At 37.5% G+C, this 21722-nt stretch overlaps 1 protein-coding gene and 1 non-coding gene across 12 annotated transcripts in view; both read right to left on the reverse strand.

Moving 5' to 3' along the window:
• Positions 1-21722, reverse strand: part of Chm (choroidermia (RAB escort protein 1)) — a 144948-nt gene that overhangs the window by 13427 nt on the left and 109799 nt on the right. For 9 of the 11 annotated variants that reach the window (XM_006528381.3, XM_006528383.4, NM_001370788.1 and 6 more), the window contains 3 exons: positions 17899-18003; positions 15561-15624; positions 10829-10925 (listed from right to left, as the gene is read on the reverse strand). In XM_006528381.3, coding sequence (XP_006528444.1) covers positions 10829-10925; positions 15561-15624; positions 17899-18003 — 266 coding nt within the window. Of the gene's footprint in view, positions 1-9415; positions 9629-10203; positions 10342-10828; positions 10926-15560; positions 15625-17898; positions 18004-21722 lie in introns of all 11 variants that reach the window. The other 2 variants (XR_001782732.1, XR_387043.3) reach the window with 2 other exon arrangements.
• Positions 20806-20875, reverse strand: Mir361 (microRNA 361). The gene has a single exon (NR_029849.1). It is a non-coding gene; the product is annotated as a microRNA 361 (primary transcript).

Here is a 21722-nt window from a genome sequence, read left to right on the forward strand (position 1 = left end):
CATCTTCCACTGAGGCCAGACTAGGCCTTCTTCTGTTATATATGTGCTGGGAGCCTCGGACCAGCCTGTGTATGCTGTATGGTTGGCGGCTCAGTCTCTGGGAGCTCCCTGGGATCCAGGTTAGTTGAGACTGCTGCTCTTGAGGCCACTCTCTCCTTCAGCTTAATCAATCCTTCGCCTCATTCAATTGCAGTGGTCCAACTTTAGTCCAATGGTTGGGTGTAAGTATCTGCTTCTGTCTCAGTCAGCTGCTGGTAGAGCCTCTTAGAAGAGGCCTCATGGGGGAAGGGCATCCTCTCAGAGGCACGGGGGGGGGGGGGGAGGAATGGGAGAAGGAACTGTGGTGGGGGGACAACAACTGGAATGTAAATAAATAAAATAATAATAAAAAAGCCAAACATCTCTTTTTGTCATAAGTGAAAGTTCAGGGGAAGGACATGAAAACTAAAGTGGGAGTGTTAGGCTGTAAGAAGGAAAGGGAGAGAGGAGCACTAAGAAGAGCAGTGAGTGTGTGTGTATGAATATTACCAAAGCACATGACATGAGTATATGCATGTCACAATGAAATCTGGTCCCTTGCATAATACTATATACTAAAAATCAGTTCCACATGCAAATGATATAAAATACCTATGAATAAAATGGGGGAACTCTGTGTGTATCTGTCTATGAGAGAATGTGTGAAATATACGTGTGGAAGAGGACCTGAGCTCCCCTGTGAGGATGGGTTGAGGCCAGAGGCTGACATCCAGATGTCCTCCTCAAAAGGACTTTAATTTCTGAGACAGTCTCTTTGAGGTTGGGGGCTCTCTGTTTCATCTAGAATGGATTGCCAACCAGCCCTAGGGATCTGGCTCTGGCTCTCAGCACTGAAGCATGGGGCCCCACTGGGCTTTCAAATTCAAGTCCTTGTTTTGTTTTGTTTTGTTTTGTTTTGAGACAGGGTTTCTTTGTGTAGCCCTGGCTGTCCTGAAACTCACTCTGTAGACCAGGCTGGCCTTGAACTCAGAAATCCGCCAGCCTCTCCCTCCTGAGTGCTGGGATTAAAGGCGTGTGCCACCACGCCCGGCTCTTCTTAAAACTTTTAATTAGTCAGTGTTTCATGAACATTTGTTGCTAGTAAAATTTTCTTGTCATGAGCAGGCATTAATCTTTACCACTGTTGAAGAGATGTGTGTACACATCAGTGCACCTGCATGTACACTTATGATATGAGTAAAATATAACTGGTTTCTATATGAAATGCAGGAAACTGATCTACCAAGACAGAAGGAAAAGTACAAAGAGATTTTACCATCCTCAAATTAAATCTGCCAAGAAATACTCAAAAAATTATTATACATTTTTAAAATTCTTTTTTTTTTGTTTTTTTTTTTGTTTGTTTTTTTTAAAGACAGGGTTTCTCTGTGTAGCCCTGGCTGGCCTTGAACTCACTCTGTAGACCAAGCTGGCCTTGAACTCAGATATCTGCCTGTCTCTGCCTCCCAAGTGCTGGGATTACAGGTGTGCGCCATCACTGCCCGGCCATTTTTAAAATTCTTAATGAATTTTAAACATCTTAGAACTGTCGTATTACAATTACTATATGCATGTTATAAATAATATTTTATACAACTCATATTACAACACTATGATTTTCTAATTGAGGAAACACATAGATGGTGAGATGAAACAGATTTCTCAAAGGTAGTAAAAAGCAGCAGGCTGCCTGTGCTAGATCTGATCAGACTATATACTGGTGGACCATCTGCCTTCTCTACTCTTATGAAAAGCTATAGCGTGACTGTCACCATCTATAGAAACTACACACAGCCATTAAGATCAGCGATGCTCCTCATAATAAGAAACACTTCATACAGTGTGGTAACTACATGGAAGTCACTATATAGATGCTCAACCCTTGCTTCTTATAAAACACCAAGTGATAGATTTCAGTAAGTCTTACTTTTCTGTTTATATTTTAAAAGTGTCATACAATAATGGCATTTGGATTGAGATGTAAAAATTATAGCATCTATTCAACCCAAAAGAAATTTAATTGTTTAAATAGTTAAAAGTTTACAACCCTGTGAAATTCTCAAAAATTCTATTCCATATGCTCTTATAATATATGCTTACTAATTAGATTCCAATGAATACATTTATAGGCTATTATAGTTGTGCTAGCATGAATAAATATTAATACTGTTAGAAATAACAGTATTTGAAATTATTTGAGCCTTATGAAAAACTGCATTTGTAAACATAGCTGTGTTCAAAGGATGCATAATGAAAAATATGTGACTGTGTTAACATGTAAAATATATTGTCATATTTCTCCTCTTCTCTATAAAACACTCACATTTCATGAGTTTAATTTTTCTCCAAGGAATTATCTCACTCAATAAATGTGAAGAAATTAAATCAGGCAGGGTAAACACTTTCCTAAAAGCATTATATTTAACTAGCTCCTATTGACAACTGTTACTAACATTATACAATATGTAATACATGTTGCAACATTCCCCACAGGCATCATGTGAAATTATTACTGTGAGATTTACAAACTATATTCCTCTTACTTTATTCACAAACTGGTTGAAGGTTTACTGGGCTAAAAAGAGAACTCAATGTATTTCATTCTTGTGATAATAATACATATAGACTTGTATTGACATTAAGAAATCATATTTTAAAATAACATTTAATTCTCAGGATGCAATAATAACCCTTCTAAAACCGGTTACTAATCCCAAGTTTTCACTGAAAAAAAAAAAAAGAAAAAGAAAAAGAAAACAAAACAAAACAAAAACCTAACATCTAAAGTCAAAGTTATTTCAACACAAAACCAGAAACAACTACTCATAAAATTTGTTTTGGAAAACTGCTATCACTCACAAGGTATTTAGGAACACATGGGGTTTCCACTAAGCAGTACACAGAAAGACACAGCTGATTGAGACAGTCTACCTGGACTCTTTCGTTTTTCTGCTTTCTATATGTGTAATGCGAAGGCAGTTTCTCTCTCAGGCCTCAGTGTCCTGATGACTACGCAGGGGAGTAGTGTTAGGTCATCTGCCCAAGCAGTGCTAAGTCTTAGGAAGCCAACCCCTACTTAAAACCATATTTAAAAATGATAGCAGGGGGACTGGAGAGATGGCTCAGCAGTTAAGAGGTCTTCTGGAGTTTCTGAGTTCAAATCTCACATGGTGGCTCACAACCATCTGTGATGAGATCTGATGCCCTCTTCTGGTTGAGTCTGAAGACAGCTACAGTGTACTTAGATATAATAATAAATAAATCTTTAAAAAATGATAATAGACGTTTCAACCAAAAATGGATAGCATTAATACCTGAATATTAACCATGAATAAGTAAATGGCTATTGAGAAAGGTTCTGAAGTTAGAATGCACTGAAGGTGGAATTAGGTCGAATTCACTACCTACAAGCCCACAAAGCTGTTCCAAAGATTTTTAAGGGATTTTGCATCATAGGCTAGTCAACAAAGTGTGTTTTGTTGTATAAGCAAAGAAATCATAATTTATATGTATAGGGGCTGATGTGGCTCATAACTTATCTTTCACATGTAGTCATAAAGCCAGCTGTAATTTATGTAAGATAGCACAAATAAGAATACATGGCTGTGTCCATAAAAGGGAAAGGGTCAGAAAACATATTTCCTTTATAGTGCCAAATGGGGAACTGAGTTTGACATATATCACACAATTTAGTTCCAAAATGCAACCTTGAAAAACTTGACCCAACTTGCACTTTCAGAGAAAGATTTCAGGTCAAAAAAAAATTCCAGAATGTTAACCTAAGATCAAAAAGAAAAAAAAAAGTTATGATTGCTGTAAAATAAAATCTGTGCTTTGTAACGATACTAATAAAAGCAATTTGAAATATCACATTTTCAAGCAGCAACTGAAAAATGAAAGAAGACACTGAAAACTTTTAAATTATCTAAACTCATTTTATAAAAGGTATGTAACATTTTCTCATTAGGGTTGTAAAAGCAGAAAGATGTATACAAACAAGACCCTACATAAAACTTTAGATTATTCATTATTATATGTGATATTCACAAATCTATAATCATATAACAGATAAATAACTTCCTGTAACATAAATTCCCAGAATAAAACAGCTGTTGCTGCCTGATTATTATGTATGGAAAAAATTTCAAACTGCATAGCATATGAATAACAACTATAAAAACATGAACTTGAATGTCAAACAGAAAGGTTACAGAAATGATGTTTGCTCATTCATAAGTGATCTTAGGGAAAAAACACCCTTCATTTAGTATATAATACAACTTGTTTGGTTTTACAAAATACAATGTCAAATTCTAAACTATCCCAGTAGCAGAAAATGAAATTAGCGAAGAGAACATGAATTTGAGTTAATGTAAGTATTTTTAGAAATGTAATATTACTCCTTTACAAACAATATATTAACTCCCTAATCAAGGCTATGAAATAGACAGCTTTAAGCACTGGTCTCTTGTTATCAATGCAAGTACAATACTGTGCCACTTATCCAAGGGATTTTTTTCACATAGTCGAAAACCAGGAAGTATAAGCACCTAAGACATTACAAAATTTACTGCCCAATTTCTTGCTAAAGACTTTCTTATGCTAATAGTAGAGGTATTATAGGCAAGTTTATTTATCATGTTTTCTGACCCTCTGCATATTATGAATAGCAGATAAGATATTTTGGGAGAGATACCAGTGTTCCAAACAAGTTTTGTGAACAGTTATTTCTGGTTTGTGCTGAGAAAATTTTAACTACTAAATGTTACATTTTTGTTTTCTTTTCTTTTTTATTCAGTACATTATGTGGACAGAAAGAGCTTGCTGACAGGTGCAGTGAGACAGCCTGACAAGAAGAAGGGAGACGCAGGAATGACAACAGCACAGTAGAGAAGCACGGGCCTAACCACCTCAGTAGCCTTCAAGGGCACTGATGACTTACAATGGACTGTAATAAACAATGATTGTGATACCTGTAAATTTTAATATAGCATAGCAAGCAAGTGGGAGATATGTGCTTAAAAGGTAATTAACGATAGTTAAAACAAAGTTTTAGTTCTAAAAGAAACTAGCCGAGGACACACACCACTGCATAGTAGAGTGTGCTGAATAAAGGACACGTGACTGAAGACATTTGTAACCAGTGGTTAACCTTTTCCTATGAGACCCCCTTCTAAAGTACTGAAAACGAATTCAATAAGATATCAAAAACATTTTTATTTTGAATGAAGGAATCTCTCGTTTCCTTAGGAGCTAAGTCAGCTTTAGTCTTGTTTTATAAAAGTTACTTTAATTTTACATATATATGTGGAATAATAGTACAGTAATTCAATAAAACATGCATGCAATGCATAATGACCAAACCAAGATAACTGGCATTTCCATCTCCTTCAGCATGGCTTTGTGTATGTGATTAATACATGATAATTTTATATATTTGTGAGGTACAATGGTATTTCAATACATGTAAAACAAATAAAGATTAATGGTTAGTTATATATATATATATATATATATTCTCTTCTCAACTACACATACAAACATACACACACACACACACACACAACTTTTAAAAGTCAGCATTATGGGAACACAAAATAAAAGTCATAACCAAGGGTAGAAGAGGAGAAAGACACAATCATCCAAGTGTGAAGAGTTTTGGTTGGACAGGAGCAACAGGCTTAATGATTAGTTTACATTTGGGGCACTACATTACAAAATTTACTGACTGTACTGCATGAACAATAGATTTTTCAAAGTGTGTGTATGTGTATGTATGTATGTGTGTGTGTGTATATATATATATATGTATATATGTATATGCAGTGATGGATATGTTAATCATTTCAACTATAGATTTTACAATGTATATAGATCATAATATCATATTTTGTTCTTATATAATTATTTTCAAAAATTTGAAAGGTAAAGACTACCATTAAAGTATAAAAAGATCTTTAATAAAGAGTTAACGGCTTTTTTTCTGAAAGCAGTAAGTTTGTATAACGCATATGTTAGAAGAACAAACAGATTTTATCTCAAAATCTTTCAACACTTAAATCTTTGCCCATCTTTACAATAAAAGTCATCATTTTGTATTAAGTGCATCTTACATACAACTTGATTGGCTCTTGGGTAAACTCTGGAATATTTAAAATGCATTTCTTTAACAACCATAACTTAAGTCACCAAAGTTCACAGAATTTACTTTCTATAAATCTCATTTTGTTTCCTCTGAGGAACGGATACAGTCCAGCCTCACTGGAATATATATGGATTACATCTGATTTCCTCTGGTATAACTACATTAGTTACAGTGCTTGCCAACATTTGTCAAGTGATTCTTCCAATAAGAAGAATGATGAGTTTCACTCAGGATTCCGTCATTACAGTCTGGTTTCAGGGCAAGTACAGGTGCTTTGTTCCATTTATCTGGCTGTGTGTGTGTGTATGTGTGTGTGTGTGTGTGTAAGTGTGTGGGTATAGATTATTATCATCTAGAAATGTGCTTTTCTACTAATCGTGCACAGGAAAAACAAGTCATTTCAAAATTCCTTTATAGTTAAATGCCTGAAAATACATCAAGTTTGCATGTATAGAATTATTTTGGGGTACTATTTTAGTTTTTGATAGCTATATATTACAAGCAAACTGGAATATCATTCACAGTTTACCATAATTAGAATATGGGAAATCCAGAAAAGAGAATCCAAAATGTGAGCTCTTAACACATAACATAGTTCTATTTAGCATTTTCTTGACAAGAGAAAGAATGAAAATGTTTCTGAATTAGACTGAAGAAATAATTATGTTAATTTTGAGAACACGTTCTATTGTGTCCATGATGTGCTTTATTCAGAGGTTTAGGAAGAAAGAGAAAACCTTCAGAAGACACTGGGCAGTAGTTTGGAAGACAGTGATGGTGGACATTCAGAATGAAGTAATATGCTTATCATTGGGAAGCTTCAAATGAGAAAAATAAATGAGGCAGAAGCAGGTTTGCATATGTAAAATAAAAGCACAGTATATTTGCCTGTGTTTTCCCCTGACTTGAAATAGATGTGAGAGAGAGAGAGAGAGAGAGAGAGAGAGAGAGAGAGAGAGAGAGAGAAAGAGAGAGAGAATGAGAATCAGACACATGGAAGCTTTCTGTGATATACTCAGACTAATTCTATTTTAGAAGACTGATGAAGAACAGAACAACTTGAAACTATATACAATTTGAAACTATATAGAACATCAATGCATCAATGACTCTTAAGTAAGGGAGCAACAGGAAATAAGCCATTAAAGACCTTTTAATATCTGAGCTATAAATTGCTCCTAAATGTCTGTGAACAGGCTAAAAGCATAAGAAAAGAAGAAAAATCAGAAGCCAAATATCAGTTAAGTAATAGTAAGTAAATGATAAATATATCAGTTTCTATCTCAGTATCTTTCTTGTCTTGTTATATAGTATGTCAAGCTATTAACTCTATTACCTTTAAATATAATACATACTGCATAATGAATGAAAAGATTTAAAGTGATCAAAAACTTCTCTTTTTCTCTGGTACAAGGCAAAGCATAAGTAATGAGCTCAAGCTTACGTCTTTCAGGCTAGGAGCAAGAGAAAAACAGCCAGGTTGTCTACATTCTCAGTATTAAATTGATATAAAGTCATCAAGCTATAGTAAAAACCACAGAGAAAATTGTATAAGGTAGAAACAAGTAAGGCAGCAAGGGATTCAGAAGCCAAATGACCCTGGCCACCAGTCTTCTTAAAAAATACAGCCAGGGCTATACAGAGAAACCCTGTCTCGAAAAAAACAAAACAAAACAAAACACCAAAAACATAAAACAAAACAAAAATCCTGTCATATATTACAAAACAAAAGTGCCTGCGTGACTCGGGGCTTCTGGAGGCTTGTGCAGCTCCATCTCTCTAAATATCATTTAGGCTAATTCCCAGGCTGAGTAGGGGATATTGCTAGGATGTAGCTCAATTGTTTTAAATACCCATTCCTATTACCACACATACACATCCACAAACAAAATTAAATAGCAGAATCTTCGAGTGAAGAAACAAGACACAGTAAGCTAAAAAATGGAACCAATCCGAAGGAACTAAATGGAGTTAATTCTGTAGAAGCTTGAACCAAAGTTCTTTTTATAATACTAGTGTTCTCTTTACATTTCCTATGGAGTCAAGAGAGAAACCCACCCCCAGAAGGTCAGGTATATGAGACCAAAACAGCTTACTTAAATACATTTTCCAGTTTCAATATTTTTCAGCTTCATTACTTATGAAGACACGGTTCTTTACAATTTTTCATTTTTCATTTGCTAAACCTAATGGGTACACTCCTTACAAACTGTAGAGATTGTCATTTTTAAAACAAGAATGATACCTGCTTACTGCATTAGAACAATTTAATAAAGCTGAGTAACAAACCCTTTATCACATGCTGTTACATTTTTATAAAAGTGTAACTATGTTTATTTTCATTTTTAATGGGGCTAAGCATGAGTATTACATGCTTAAGGAATATATAGATAGTAAGCCATAATTCTGTTCTTTCCATTTTGAAGAAAAACATCCCATCTATAGTCATGTTAGAATTTCTTTGAGAAGCAGTATAGCACAGTGATTAAAGTGTAGATTTAAAATGTTGTGCAAATTCTAAGTTCAAATCCTGCTTATTCTGTCTGTCACCCTTAAGACTATTTTGTTTTTGATGCTCCGTTTGTCTAGCTAAAACTATAGAATGTACATGGGGCTGTATCTATCTTAGAATTGATATAAATTGTAAAAAAAAATATAGTCAATCATGATACAAGCATATATCTGGTACTTAGTATATATCATTTATTATTATAATCACTAATGTGGAATAAACAGTAAATAATATGAAATTGCTAATCTATAGAGAAATGCAGGGCTCTATCTAAACAATGGTACAAATGTGTCACTGCAGGAATGAGCCACTAAAAGAAACACAGTACGATCTGAGTTACAATCTGAAGGATGAAGGATTTAAATAATTATCAAGGTCATTCTAGTTGAAAGGAATCATATACACAAAGGCATAAAGGCACAAGACAAAATAATCAGAGTAGTTACGTAACTCCTAAGGGAGAAGGGGAGAAGAGGAAATCTACCAAAGAGGAAAAAACAGTGCTGTGGAACATTAAATGGGAAACTTCTCTAGAAGGGGAAAGAGAAGGGGATGGGAGATCACGGTAAAGGAGGGAATATGGGAAGGGACAGCAGCTAATACTAAAGGCCTTTTGAAAAAGCACAAGGAAATTTATTAATGTAGAGGCTTGCTAAGATAATGGAGGAGACAGCATCCCAGCTAGACATTTTACGCTACCAAGTAAAAGCTCCAAGTGACAGGAATAAGTTACAGCTTACTGAATCATTGGCCAAAGAGGTTCCACAGATGCTCCCACCAAACATCAAAGCTTACTGCCATGGTTACTGGTTGTTCTCCACAACCTGATGGTAAAGTCCTATTTCTGAAGACAACACCTGTGCCATTGAACACTGAGATTTGGTGCCCAACTAGAAGCTGCACCCCAACTGATGAACGTTCATGGTGCTAAGAAGTAGGTCGTCTGTAGAGTACTGGAGGAGAGAACTAATATTAGTATCATCCATCTATACACCCTGTGGCCCCCTGTGACCTAGAATAGAGACTAGACTGCAATATATACTGATGTTATTGTGGCCCAAATGTTATGGGAGCGAGCAACCGCCTTTTGATTGGATTTGAGGTCTACTTCATGAGATGAAAACAATACCTAAATGTTCTTTAACTGACAATAAAAATGTGTTTCATATGAACTATGAAATACTATTCAGTTGAAAAGAAAAAGGAAATCATAAACTCTGCAGGGAAATGGATAGAACCAGAAAAGGTCACACTGAATTGAGGTAACCCAGGCTCAGAAAGACAAATGTCACAGTTCTCTCTGATCTATATTTGTTGAACTATGATAAAGAAAAAAAAAGTCACATGTCACAATCATGTAAAACATTTATACATCACAGAGATTTAAAAATAAATGCTCCACATGGTAAACTGAATCACATGTTATAGTTTGGACATGAAGTATGTGCCACAGTTCTGTGTACTGAACACTTGCTTCCAAGCTGTGGCGCAATTTTGCTACGGTCTGGAAACTTGAACTCGCACCTACCTAGAGAAAGTGAGACACAGAAGGGAAACCCACTTCTCCCTAGGGTACTGGGCAAATATTAAGCACTGTAAAAATCACTATTAAGGTTAATGTCAAGTTCTTTAAGTCCATACGGTTATCACTCTTGATGGTCATTTTCTGCAAATAAGCAAAGAAATTGTGTTAAAGTCAACAATGAATATGAAGGCTGAAGTTGTGGCTCTGCACTACATCACCCAGCGTACAAGAGGCTGCATGTTCAGTTCCCAGTATGATAGAAAGAAGGGAGAAGTATATCTTTAAAAAGATGCACATCCGCATTCATTGCTTCTATTCACCACACTGGTAGAAGTCCTAGCTAGAACAACTGGACAGGACACGATTTTAATAAAAGATATCCATACTGGTAAAAGCTGGAGTTCATCACTGTTTGCAGATGACAAGATTTTCTGCATAGAACCTTCCAACATTAAGTAATACATCATACAACGTATATATGTATCAAAACCTGTATTGTGTCTAATATAGATTTTCTGTATTATATAATCATTAGAAATTTTAATAACTAAGTTTTCAAAGAAGCACGTAGGGGAGAGAGAGAGAGAGAGAGAATGAGAACGAATGAATATGAGAATACTGTTCTTACATGTGCCTTTCATGCATGTCATTGTTGAAGAGCATAACTCAATGACTCGAACAGCAAAACTTCCTGACTCTTCTGCTGGCACTGTCAAAATGGAGACCTGAAAACCAGGAATACATAACAGAAATAACTGTTAGGTCTCTTCCATTTTGCTCTCTTGATACAGCTAACTTCCAAGTTCCCAAATATCCTTTGATATTTGAAAACAAATTTGGCTTATAATGATTTTATTTGGAGTAAAATATAAAAGATGCAACACACATGTCTCAATATCCAATTTCTTCATTATTTATTGTTTATATGATCCTCCTCAACCACAAATAATTCAAAATTTTAAGACTGATTTCATCCATCACATATCATATACTATTCAGAAAGGAATGCAACTGTAACATTACTGTCAAAATAAGAGCACTCTGCTCCTTGAAATCAGATTATATCCATAAGTGACCTTATCTACTATTTATGTTACATGGCTCAGATTATAAAGGCTTTACATGGCTACCAGACCAATGTTTCTCTGTAGAGTTAAGGTTTCAGTGTTTCTCCTCTATCAAGTCTTCAATCTGAGAAAATTATATCCTCTTAAAGAAATGCTAGCAAAAGAGAAAGCACCATCTTCCCTTTTCCCTACATGTACCGTGGTGACAATTTGATTAGGATGGCCATATTCATACCCCAAAAAGGAAGCAACTACAACACATTTTTAAAATAGAAATTGTTTTGATAGCAATACTGTCCTATTTGCTATCTATTTTGGGGCTTATGATATCTCAAAAACAGGTCTCCATGTTCCTTTTTACTCCCTCTGCTGCTATTAAGGATAGAAAATGTACTTTAGCATCAAAGAGAGAAACCACCAAGACATTGAACACTGTGAAATAATGAAATGACTAGGACTAAAAATATGGCCATAACTGAAAATGTTCCTTTAATTACTCAACCAACAGAGAAGAATTTCTTTTGGCTCCTGCAATTATCATGATTTATTACTGAGATACAATCAGTATTGTTCCACTGGAGCACCTCCCTCACCTGAAAGCTGAGATGTTGGCTGCCTGGTGTTTCACAGAGGAGATGTTAAGGGAGAACTAGTCAGCCCTCTACTATCACCATGAAGTGTGCCTGGACTGTCTTCTTGTTTTTCTCTGTTCTCTACGCTTCTTAGTTCTACCTTCGATTCAAAGTGAAGATATAAAGAGAAGTGGGAAGAGTGCAAGAAAAAGAGAGGAAGGGAGGAAGGGGCTGGGGGTAATAAAGGACTGTTAACTGTCTCAGATACATGGAGGGAAGACTGGTCTGAAAAAGACTGATGTGAAGCAGGGTGACCAGTTACAAGGAAGATGGTATACATGGGAACAGTAAATAAACCATGAGAAAAGGAAAGAACTGAGACAATATTTATGAAGTACATGGGTACTGTACTGGCTAGTTTTGTGTCAACTTGACACAGCTGGAGTTATCACAGAGAAAGGAGCTTCAGTTGAGGTAATGCCTCCAAGAGATCCAGCTGTGGGGTATTTTCTCAATTAGTGATTAAGGGGGAAAGGCCCCTTGTGGGTGGGACCATCTCTGGGCTGCTAGTCTTGGGTTCTATAAGAGAGCAGGCTGAGCAAGCCAGGGGAAGCAAGCCAGTAAAGAACATCCCTCCATGGCCTCTGCATCAGCTCCTGCTTTCTGACCTGCTTGAGTTCCAGTCCTGATTTCCTTGGTGATGAACAGCAGTATGGAAGTGTAAGCTGAATAAACCCTTTCCTCCCCAACTTGCTTCTTGGTCATGATGTTTGTGCAGGAATAGAAACCCTGACTAAGACAAAAAGGTAGAGGAGATGTCAGAGAGAAGGAAGTTTGTGAGGCTCGAACAGTATCAGGTCTATTCTCCGCAACAGTGAGCACAAGATGACAAGCAGTGGGACAACAGAAGACAGTGGCTTCACCTTTAAGTGAAGAAATCTCTTGACAGAAACCCAAAAAACCTTTGACATATGGTTCTGGTACCACTCAGGCCTCCAGGAGGTGGCCTCCAGCATTCATGTGAAGTTGAGACTATGGGGACACACAAAATTATTTGTTGTGTGTGCAGAGAGAAGTATAATGTAGATGGATGAAGGGAGAATTTTGATATTAAATGATAGGATAAAAAAGAGCTTCAGATATGCAGAGAAGAAACTGTCAGTGTTATGAGGAAGGCACAGGGCATGGAAGCCAAAGATAGCAAAAAAATATTGTCAAAATCATCAGGAAAGTTCTGGCAGAAAAATTAAAAAGTGTCAGAGCCTGACAAATCCAGAGGTGGATGCTCGCAGCAGGGATCAACAGTGTCAACAGGCTAGACCCCCTGGAGCTCTGGGAGACTGGACCACCAACCAAAGAATACACATGGAGGGACCCATGGCTCTGGTAGCCTATGTGGCAGTGGATGGCCTTGTTGAACATCAATGAGAGGAGAGGCCCTTGGGCCTGAAGGTGCTCAATGCCCCAGTGTAGGGGAATGCTGGGCTGAAAGTTGGAAGTGGGTGGGTGGGTGGGTGGGGTGAACACCCTCATAGAGGCAGGGGGAGGGGGAATGGGATAGGGAGTTTCCAAAGGGGAGACCTGGAAAGGGGAAAGCATTTGAAATGTAAATAAAGAAAATATCCAATAAAAAATATATAAAAAAAGATTTATTTGAAAGGAAAAAAGTTCTTCCTGACACTAACTATCATAGTTTTTAATATATTCAGTAAGAAAAATTTTAGTGGAAGTGTATGGGCAGAAGCCGCATCGTGGTTTAGAAATGACTGAATTTAGGAGCTGGAAGCAGCAAGAGTCTTGTACAGAAAATACTATTTAAAGGGGGAGAGAATGAGCACTCAATACAGATGGAGACAGAGTCAAGAGAACAGGTTGTTTTCTTTGTTTGTAATTTAAAAACTCAGTGGATGTGTCTGTATGTGTATATGAAAGAGTGAGTTTTATATATGTATGCTCACTCAATTGCTCATGTATGTATCAAAGGTACCTGTGAAGGAGGTTACTAAAAGACAAGGGAGAGACAGATTTCTCAGTCATGTTACACACATATCATGGAATGTAGGGCAGACATCCAAATTCCTTTGTGCATGGTGGGTATTTAATTTTACCCAGAGAAACAAGAAGATGAACAGAGCAGGTTAGAAAGTGAAGACGGGTACTAGCCATGGAGGTGAATGAGCAAGTGATCAAAAACCAATGGGAGAATTTGTAAGGCGAACAGGACCCAGCTCAGTTCAGCTGAAACTGCAACTATGTGGGAGGGCCAATCTGTTTGGTTACATAGTTTTCTTTCTTTCTTTCTTTTTTATTTTTTTTAGTTTTTCTAGACAGGGTTTCTCTGTATAGCCCTGGCTGTCCTGGAACTCACTTTGTAGACCAGGCTGGCCTCGAACTCAGATCCACCTGCCTCTGCCTCCCGAGTGCTAGGACTAAAGGCATGCGCCACCACGCCCGGCCATAGTTTTCTTAATTGGCCCTCACTGATACAGATACAATTAATAACCAGACATGGGAAAGAGGAGTTTCTCTGTTGCTGCAGAGGAAGGCTCTAGCAACATGGGAACTGCAGGTGTTAGGATACCCACCATTGCATCTATGGCAAAGGAAAGGAAGAAAGTAGAAGATAGATGATAATATTCAGAAGATATAGGGGGATAATGGTTTATATGTCTATGAACAGACAGAATGGTAATAAAAGATTAAAAGAGATGAGAGGGCTGGAGCAGATTCATGATCCTGTAAGTCTACAATCTTCAGACTTGACTGGACCATTGGTGCTGCTTAAGAAAACATACATAGAACAGTGCACTCCATGAAGTGATTAACGGCATGTTTTTCTTTGAAGTTTGAACTTGCTTGTAAGCATCATACTTGAGAGAGGACTTCACTTGTAATTTAAAGATCAGAATTCGTCAATTCCCAAACTTAGTCTCATTTTCATCCTCTTATTTCAATATAAGTCACATTTCTAAGGGCAGTCCTTTGCCTGGTTCATCTCTGATTTTGGTTGGACTTCAACACATAAATTACTCTTTCTTACCTGAGTAGGTCAACTCCTTTGCTGACTGTTTAAACAGATAAAATACAAAGCAACTTTCTAGAGATAGCCCTCGTCGCTTCCACATCACTCTTCAGAGGCTATATTTCACAGCCTAGCTTTTTCCAAAACTTGCCTCTACTTGCTCCCTTTGTAGTTCTGTCTCCCTGTCACCCTGGGATATATTCACAAACCCTATGGTTTAATGGAAGACCCAGACCTAGCAACCAACAGTGGCAGACCAATGTGCGAAGTGAAACATCAATTGCTATATTATTTCCTTAAACTATAGCACACGAATCCTTGTCACACTGAACTGCACTTCCTATTTGTCTGTATCTGTACCCCTAGGCTGTGTGGTATTTGAAGGCAGACATGCTCTCATAGGTATCAGTGTCTTTTCGGAGGCCAGGACTCGGGCTGCTGAGCAAAAGGCACTTGTTTGCCAAGTAATTAAATGAAAGCTCACTCTTACAGATTTAACACACAGCATAGGGGCTGTGGTTACAAATGCTATAATATGAATGTAAAATCTGCTAAGAGTGGGCTTTCACTGTTCTTGCCATAAAAATGCTATGTAAAGACAGACATGTTAATTAGTGCAGGAATAAATTCACATGTACATGCATTTCTTAAGATATACAGCTTTTATACTAAGAAGAAAAGCAAACAGGACTGAGTCACCTGTTGATCAGAATCGGGTTTTAGTACTGATCCATCTGTAATCAGGACTGCCCTGGAAATTTGCCTGTAATGCACAAAAGAGGAAAGCCATGATTGAGATTCCACGGATAAGTTTCATTTATTGTTATGTAACCAGCAGAAGGCATGTTTCAAAGATTTAAGTAAGGATAAAAGTGTCAAAACCCAGTCAAGTTCGGCTTTAATCTTTTCTTGGCTCAAGAAAGAAGGACGCATGACCTACAGACAAACTCCAGCTGAGGCAAAGGAGAAGAAATTCTGCTGGGCTCCCCTCAAAACAGAACCAAGTAGGGAAGGATGGTAAGAAATACGAGTATACCTTTGCTTTCGCAAACCTCTGCATAGTACTTGAAAAACAGAGTTCTCTGGTTTTATGTGGAGGTCCTTGATCCACTTGGACTTGAGCTTTGTACAAGGAGATAAGAATGGTTTGATCTGCATTTTTCTACATGCTGACCTCCAGTTGAACCAGCACCATTTGTTGAAGATTCTGTCTTTTTTTCACTGGATGATTTTAGGTCCTTTGTCAAATATCAAGTGGCTATAGGTGTGTGGGTTCATTTCTAGGTCTTCAATTCTATTCCACTGATCTTCTTGCCTGTCTCTGTACCAGTACCATATAGTTTTTAACCAATATTTCTCCGTAATACAGTTGAAACTTATAGAGGAGAAAACGGGGAAGTTGAACACATGGGCACAGGGGAAAATTTCCTGAACAAAACACCAATGGCTTGTGCTCTAAGATCAACAACTGACAAATGGGACCTCATAAAATTGCAAAGCTTATGTAAGGCAAAGGATACTGTCAATAGGAAAAAAACTGCAACCAACAGATTGGGAAAAGATCTTTACCAATCCTACATCTGATAGAGGGCTAATATCCAATATGTACAAAGAACTCAAGAAGTTAGACTCCAGAGAACCAAATATCCGTATTTTAAAAATGGGGTACAGAGCTAAACAAAGAATTCTCAACTAAGGAATACTGAATGGTTTAGAAGCACCTAAAGAAATGTTCAACATCCTTAGTCATCAGGGGAATGCAAATCAAAACAACCCTGAGATTCCACCTCACACTAATCAGAATGGTTAAGATCAAAAACTCAGGTGACAGCAGATGCTGGTGAGGATGTGGAGAAAGAGGAACACTCCTCCATTGTGGGTAGGATTGCAAGCTGGTACAACCACTCTGAAAATTAGTCTGGTGGTTCCTTAGAAAATTGGACATAGTGGTATAGCTTAGGACCCAGTTATACCACTCCTCAGCATATACCCAGAATAATCTCCAATATATAACAAGGACACATGCTCTACTATGTTCATAGCAGCCTTACTTATAATAGTCAGAAGCTGGAAAGAACCCAGATGTCCCTCAACAGAGGAATGGATACAGAAAATGTGGTACATTTACACAATGGAGTACTACTCAGCTATTAAAAACAGTGAATTTATGAAATTCTTAGGCAAATGGATGGAACTAGAAAATATCATCCTGAGTGAGGTAACCCAATCACAAAAGAACACACATGGTATGCACACACTGACAAGTCAATATTAGCCCAGAAACTTGGAATAGCTAAGATACAATTCATAGTCCACATGAAGCTCATGAAGGAGGAGGACCAAAGTTTGGGTGCTTTGGTTCTTAAGAAAGCCGAACAAAATACTCACAGGAGGAAATACGGAGACAAAGTGTAGAGCAGAGACTGAAGGAAAGGACATCCAGAGCCTGTCCCACCTAGGGATACATCCCATATACAGTCAAAACACTTTTGTGGATGCCAACAAGTGCTTGCTGACAGAAGCCTGATATAGCTGTCTCCTGAGAGGCTCTACCAGTGCCTAACAAATATAGAGGTGGATGCTCTCAGCCAAACATTGTGATGAGCACAGGGTTCCCAATGGAGGAGTTAGAGAAGGAGCAACCCCATAGGAAGAACATCAATATCAACCAACCAGAACCCACAGACCTCCCAGGGACGAAACCACCAACCATGAAGGGACACATGGCTCCAGCTGCAAATGCAGCAGAGGATAGCCTTGTCAGGCATCAATGGGAGGAGAGGCCCTTGGTCCTGTGAAGGATGGATGCCCCAGTGTAGGGCAATTTAAGGGCAGGGAGGCAGGAGTGGGTGGGTGGGGGAACACCCTCATAGAAGCAGGGGGAGGGGGATAGAATAGGAGCTTTTGGGGGGAGCGAGAAAGGGGATAACATTTGAAATATAAATAAAGAAAATATCTAATAAAAAAGAAAAACAGAACCATGAGGATGGACGGAAGTTTTCTCTTCCCTTGTGTAATGGGGTGTAGGACACCTTACCTGTACTGTACACCGGAACATGTATTCTCAGAAAGGTAACTGTCTTCAATAACGAAATGTTTAGAGATTATCCTTTGACCAAACTGATCTACAATTGCTTTACATCTATAAAGAAGATAAGCATAGAGAAAAGATCATATTAATGAAATAATTGAGAAAATTAAATAATGAACTGCTGGTTCTGAATTTGAAACCTTGTAAAGCTTAAAAAAATTGCCAACTCCTCTACATTTTCTGACACTGAACTAGACATATTCCGGCTGTTATTCTGACACTTTTTAAACTGTAAATAAATGTATTGCCATTAGTCTGTAAGTGTAAGTCCAGTAAAGCATCATTACATAATTCCAAGCTTTCCTCACATTTGGAAACATAGAAGCTGTTTCTTTGTTTAGAAAATCGGCTTTCTTTTTTACCACCTTTAACAGTTCTAAGAGGAAAAGAAAGCTGATTAAATACCGTGTTGTATCATTCACAGCCTGTAAAAGCCACTAAAGGCTTTTATTTTTCTGTTAAGTGTTGCTTTCTCTTTTGTTCAAGAATAGCTATCTGGTCATGCGTTTGATAATGTTTTAAACAGAAAAAAGGGGATAGAGCTTCTTTTAATATCTGTTTCCACTTTACTTCAAAGGATAATCATGGAAAGATTTCTTTCAAGTGCTCTTTCCAAATAAGGAAAACACTTATGCATGGACATTCTCAGGTCTCTGTCATCTGATATGTGTTGGGACAATGAATCATATAGAACCCTCCATTGACCTTCTTTCAATGTGTCTAGATAAAAGGATGAAAATTAGAATCCATCTCCTTGCAGTGCCACAAGTTATAAATGTACTTTATAGGGCTCATTATCCAAACTAATGGACTAAGGGCGACATCCTTGAAACGGACTTACCAGCACTGACAAAGCCTCTATGCAATATTTCAGGAACTATATGCAGATGACTGTTATGTTTGCTATATCTTTTTATTATGGAAATATCAATTTGCTTTTGTCACAGCTTCTTTTGGTACCAGAATTATTTTATTAAAAATAAACTTATATGCTGGTCCTCATAAAAATGTAAGCAAATGATTTCACATTCATATCATATATAAAATATTCTGCTATAAGCTAGGTCTTCATGTGGATCCCCCAACAAGTGGAGCAGGGGCTGTCCCTGAGACTGTTGCCTGCCTGCCTGCCTATGCATCTCACATCCCTAAATGGACCACCTTGTCTGGCCTCAGTGGGAGAGGATGATCCTGTAGAAACTTGATGTGCGTGGGGAGTTGTTTGGTGGAGGTGAGATCCAGAGGGGAGCTTTCCCTTCCCAAAAGTCTTCCCTTTTGGTAGAATGGGGCAAGAATTTGTGTGAGGGGTACTGGGAGGAGAGGAGGGGGTGATATTGGGTTGTAAAGTGAATAAAGTTAAAACTAAATAAAATATTCTGCTATAAATTGAAGTATCTTCAATTGCTCTAAATAAGCAAAATAAGGGATTTATTAACAGGCAGAATTAAAATTAAAATCAAGGAACTGAATTTGTATTTCATTGATACTATTGAGGAAATGGCATACCACTGCTGGCAGGTTAGACAATTATGTTTAGTGATGTTATATACATACATCTAAACATTTAAGCAATTTTAACATAAATCTGTGGTATTAATAATTACATGATTTCTCCATTTACCTACACTTCAAATCTCCTGCATTTCCTTAAACTAGAGCTCATTTTTTTTTTGGTTTTTTTTTTTTTTTTTTTTTTTTTTTTTTTTTTTTGAGACAGGGTTTCTCTGTATAGCCCTGGCTGTCCTGGAACTCACTCTGTAGACCAGGCTGTCCTCGAACTCAGGAATCCGCCTGCCTCTGCCTCCCAAGTGATGGGATCAAAGGCGTGCACCACCACTGCCCGGCTAACTAGAGCTCATCTTATCTACAAAATACTAAATTAGCACAAAGGACTTACATTAAATATTGGCCAAGATAACTTTTGAAAAGTGGAAAGATCAGTTTCTTAAGCATTCATAAACCTTTTAAAAATCAAAGGACTTGAAAAAAATGGAGAAGAGGTATCTGCTGAATTGTCATGGTACATTGATTATATTTGTCCTGTGTATTTCTCATTGGCAAGCATTTCTTACTTTAAGAAGTTACAGAAATTGAAGGGGGGATAATGCAGGCAGGAAAATAAATGGGAATATAACGTCCTGTGTATTGATAGGACTTGGGTATACATATTTGTCTTTTGTTTGACCTCAACTGGTGAGTACTTAAAATGGGATGCAACCATAATTATATTTCAAAAGACAATGGAAAACACTGATCTATAGATCAGGATGTTCATATTAAAATGTTAGGGTGAAATTTACTGATATCTGACAGTTACTATGGAACGCATAAAAGATGAATCAATAGATGGCTCAAGGAGTGGGGATCTGTGAAGATGTATGAAGAAGTAGGTAGATTGTGACATTCATTATAGAAATTGAGCAGAAGATATAACAGGTTTTACTTTAAACTCAATGTTGGCAAAGGCTTGAAACTTTTCATGTATAATGTTGGACTAAAACTGAGAAAAGAGTGTTCTTCATATAAATCTTGAACCTTAGTGCCTTTTCAAAGAACTCCCATTATCAAACATACAAACAAACAAAGCAACCCAGAAATGAACCTAGCCTTCAAGTCAAGTTTATGAAGTCTTTGCTGCTTTGTTTGCTTCCAAAGTCTAATAGAGATCCCTTGGTGACTGGCAGACACTGGTTTCAGGTGTTACAGCATTAGAAAGAATTGATGTAGATAATGCAGAGAGTAACTAATGCAAGCTCAACTAGGCAGGGATAAGATGCTAATGAATGTGCTTGTTTATGCAGAAGCTTCAGATGAAACTGATTTCCAAGGGAGGAGGAGGAGGAGCAGGAGAGGGAAACAAATCAGAATCACACCTGGGGGACTTTTCAAATACTAAGTACCCCTGGAGATTCTGATAAGCTTCCGAGTCCCAAGAAAGAATCATAGTGAAGCCTCTGCTACTCCTGCATCTTTATGTTGTGTGACAAAAGTAAAGAGCTACAGATCGAGAGAAATGATGCACATCTGTACAAAGGGAGGTGACAGTTATGGAGGCTCAGTCTTAGTCAGTCCGGTAACAAGATGACTCACCTGTTAGCCTCATTCTTGCCCTCAAGTACTGAGGCAGTAGGCCTAAGCAAAGCTCTGCAAACCAAGGCATGTTAAGCAAGTGGTAAGATTTGTTTTCCCTCAGATACTTGACTTATTGTCATATATTCAGCCTAATTGGGAGAACAATGAAGAACGGATATTGATTTGGGACCTACTCTTAATCTGTATTATAAAGATTAATATAAAAATTAGATGACATTCGCTTAATGGAAAACAACAAAATGAAACAGTGCTGCCAGACACATTAAAATACCCTCCTGCCTACTCCTCCCACATAAACCTGAGGAAGCCATTAAGATTAACAGCATTTCGGACTTAGCAGAGGGCCTTGCTGAGCCTCATAAATAGTAAATTGAGAAGGAGCATGATAGGAGTTCCTAGTTACAGGGACACAATGACCAAGCTGATCATAAGAATCAGTGAAGCCAGGCCGAACATTTCATGGGCAAGGCTTTCTAAATCAACAAACCACAGCACTTACTCAGCTCTTGGTTCACTCATATGAGAGCATTCATAGCAAACTGACAATAAGGGAGGGGAAAAAAAAAACCTCAGCAAGACTAACACAAAACATCTGGAACTCAGTCAAGAAGAGACGAAACAACAGTATTCCCAGGTATGCAATCCCTTTGAAATTAAAAATGAAATAATAAAAAAGA

The sequence above is a fragment of the Mus musculus genome, chromosome X, assembly GCF_000001635.26.
Source record: "Mus musculus strain C57BL/6J chromosome X, GRCm38.p6 C57BL/6J".
NCBI classification, from domain to species: Eukaryota; Metazoa; Chordata; class Mammalia; order Rodentia; family Muridae; genus Mus; species Mus musculus.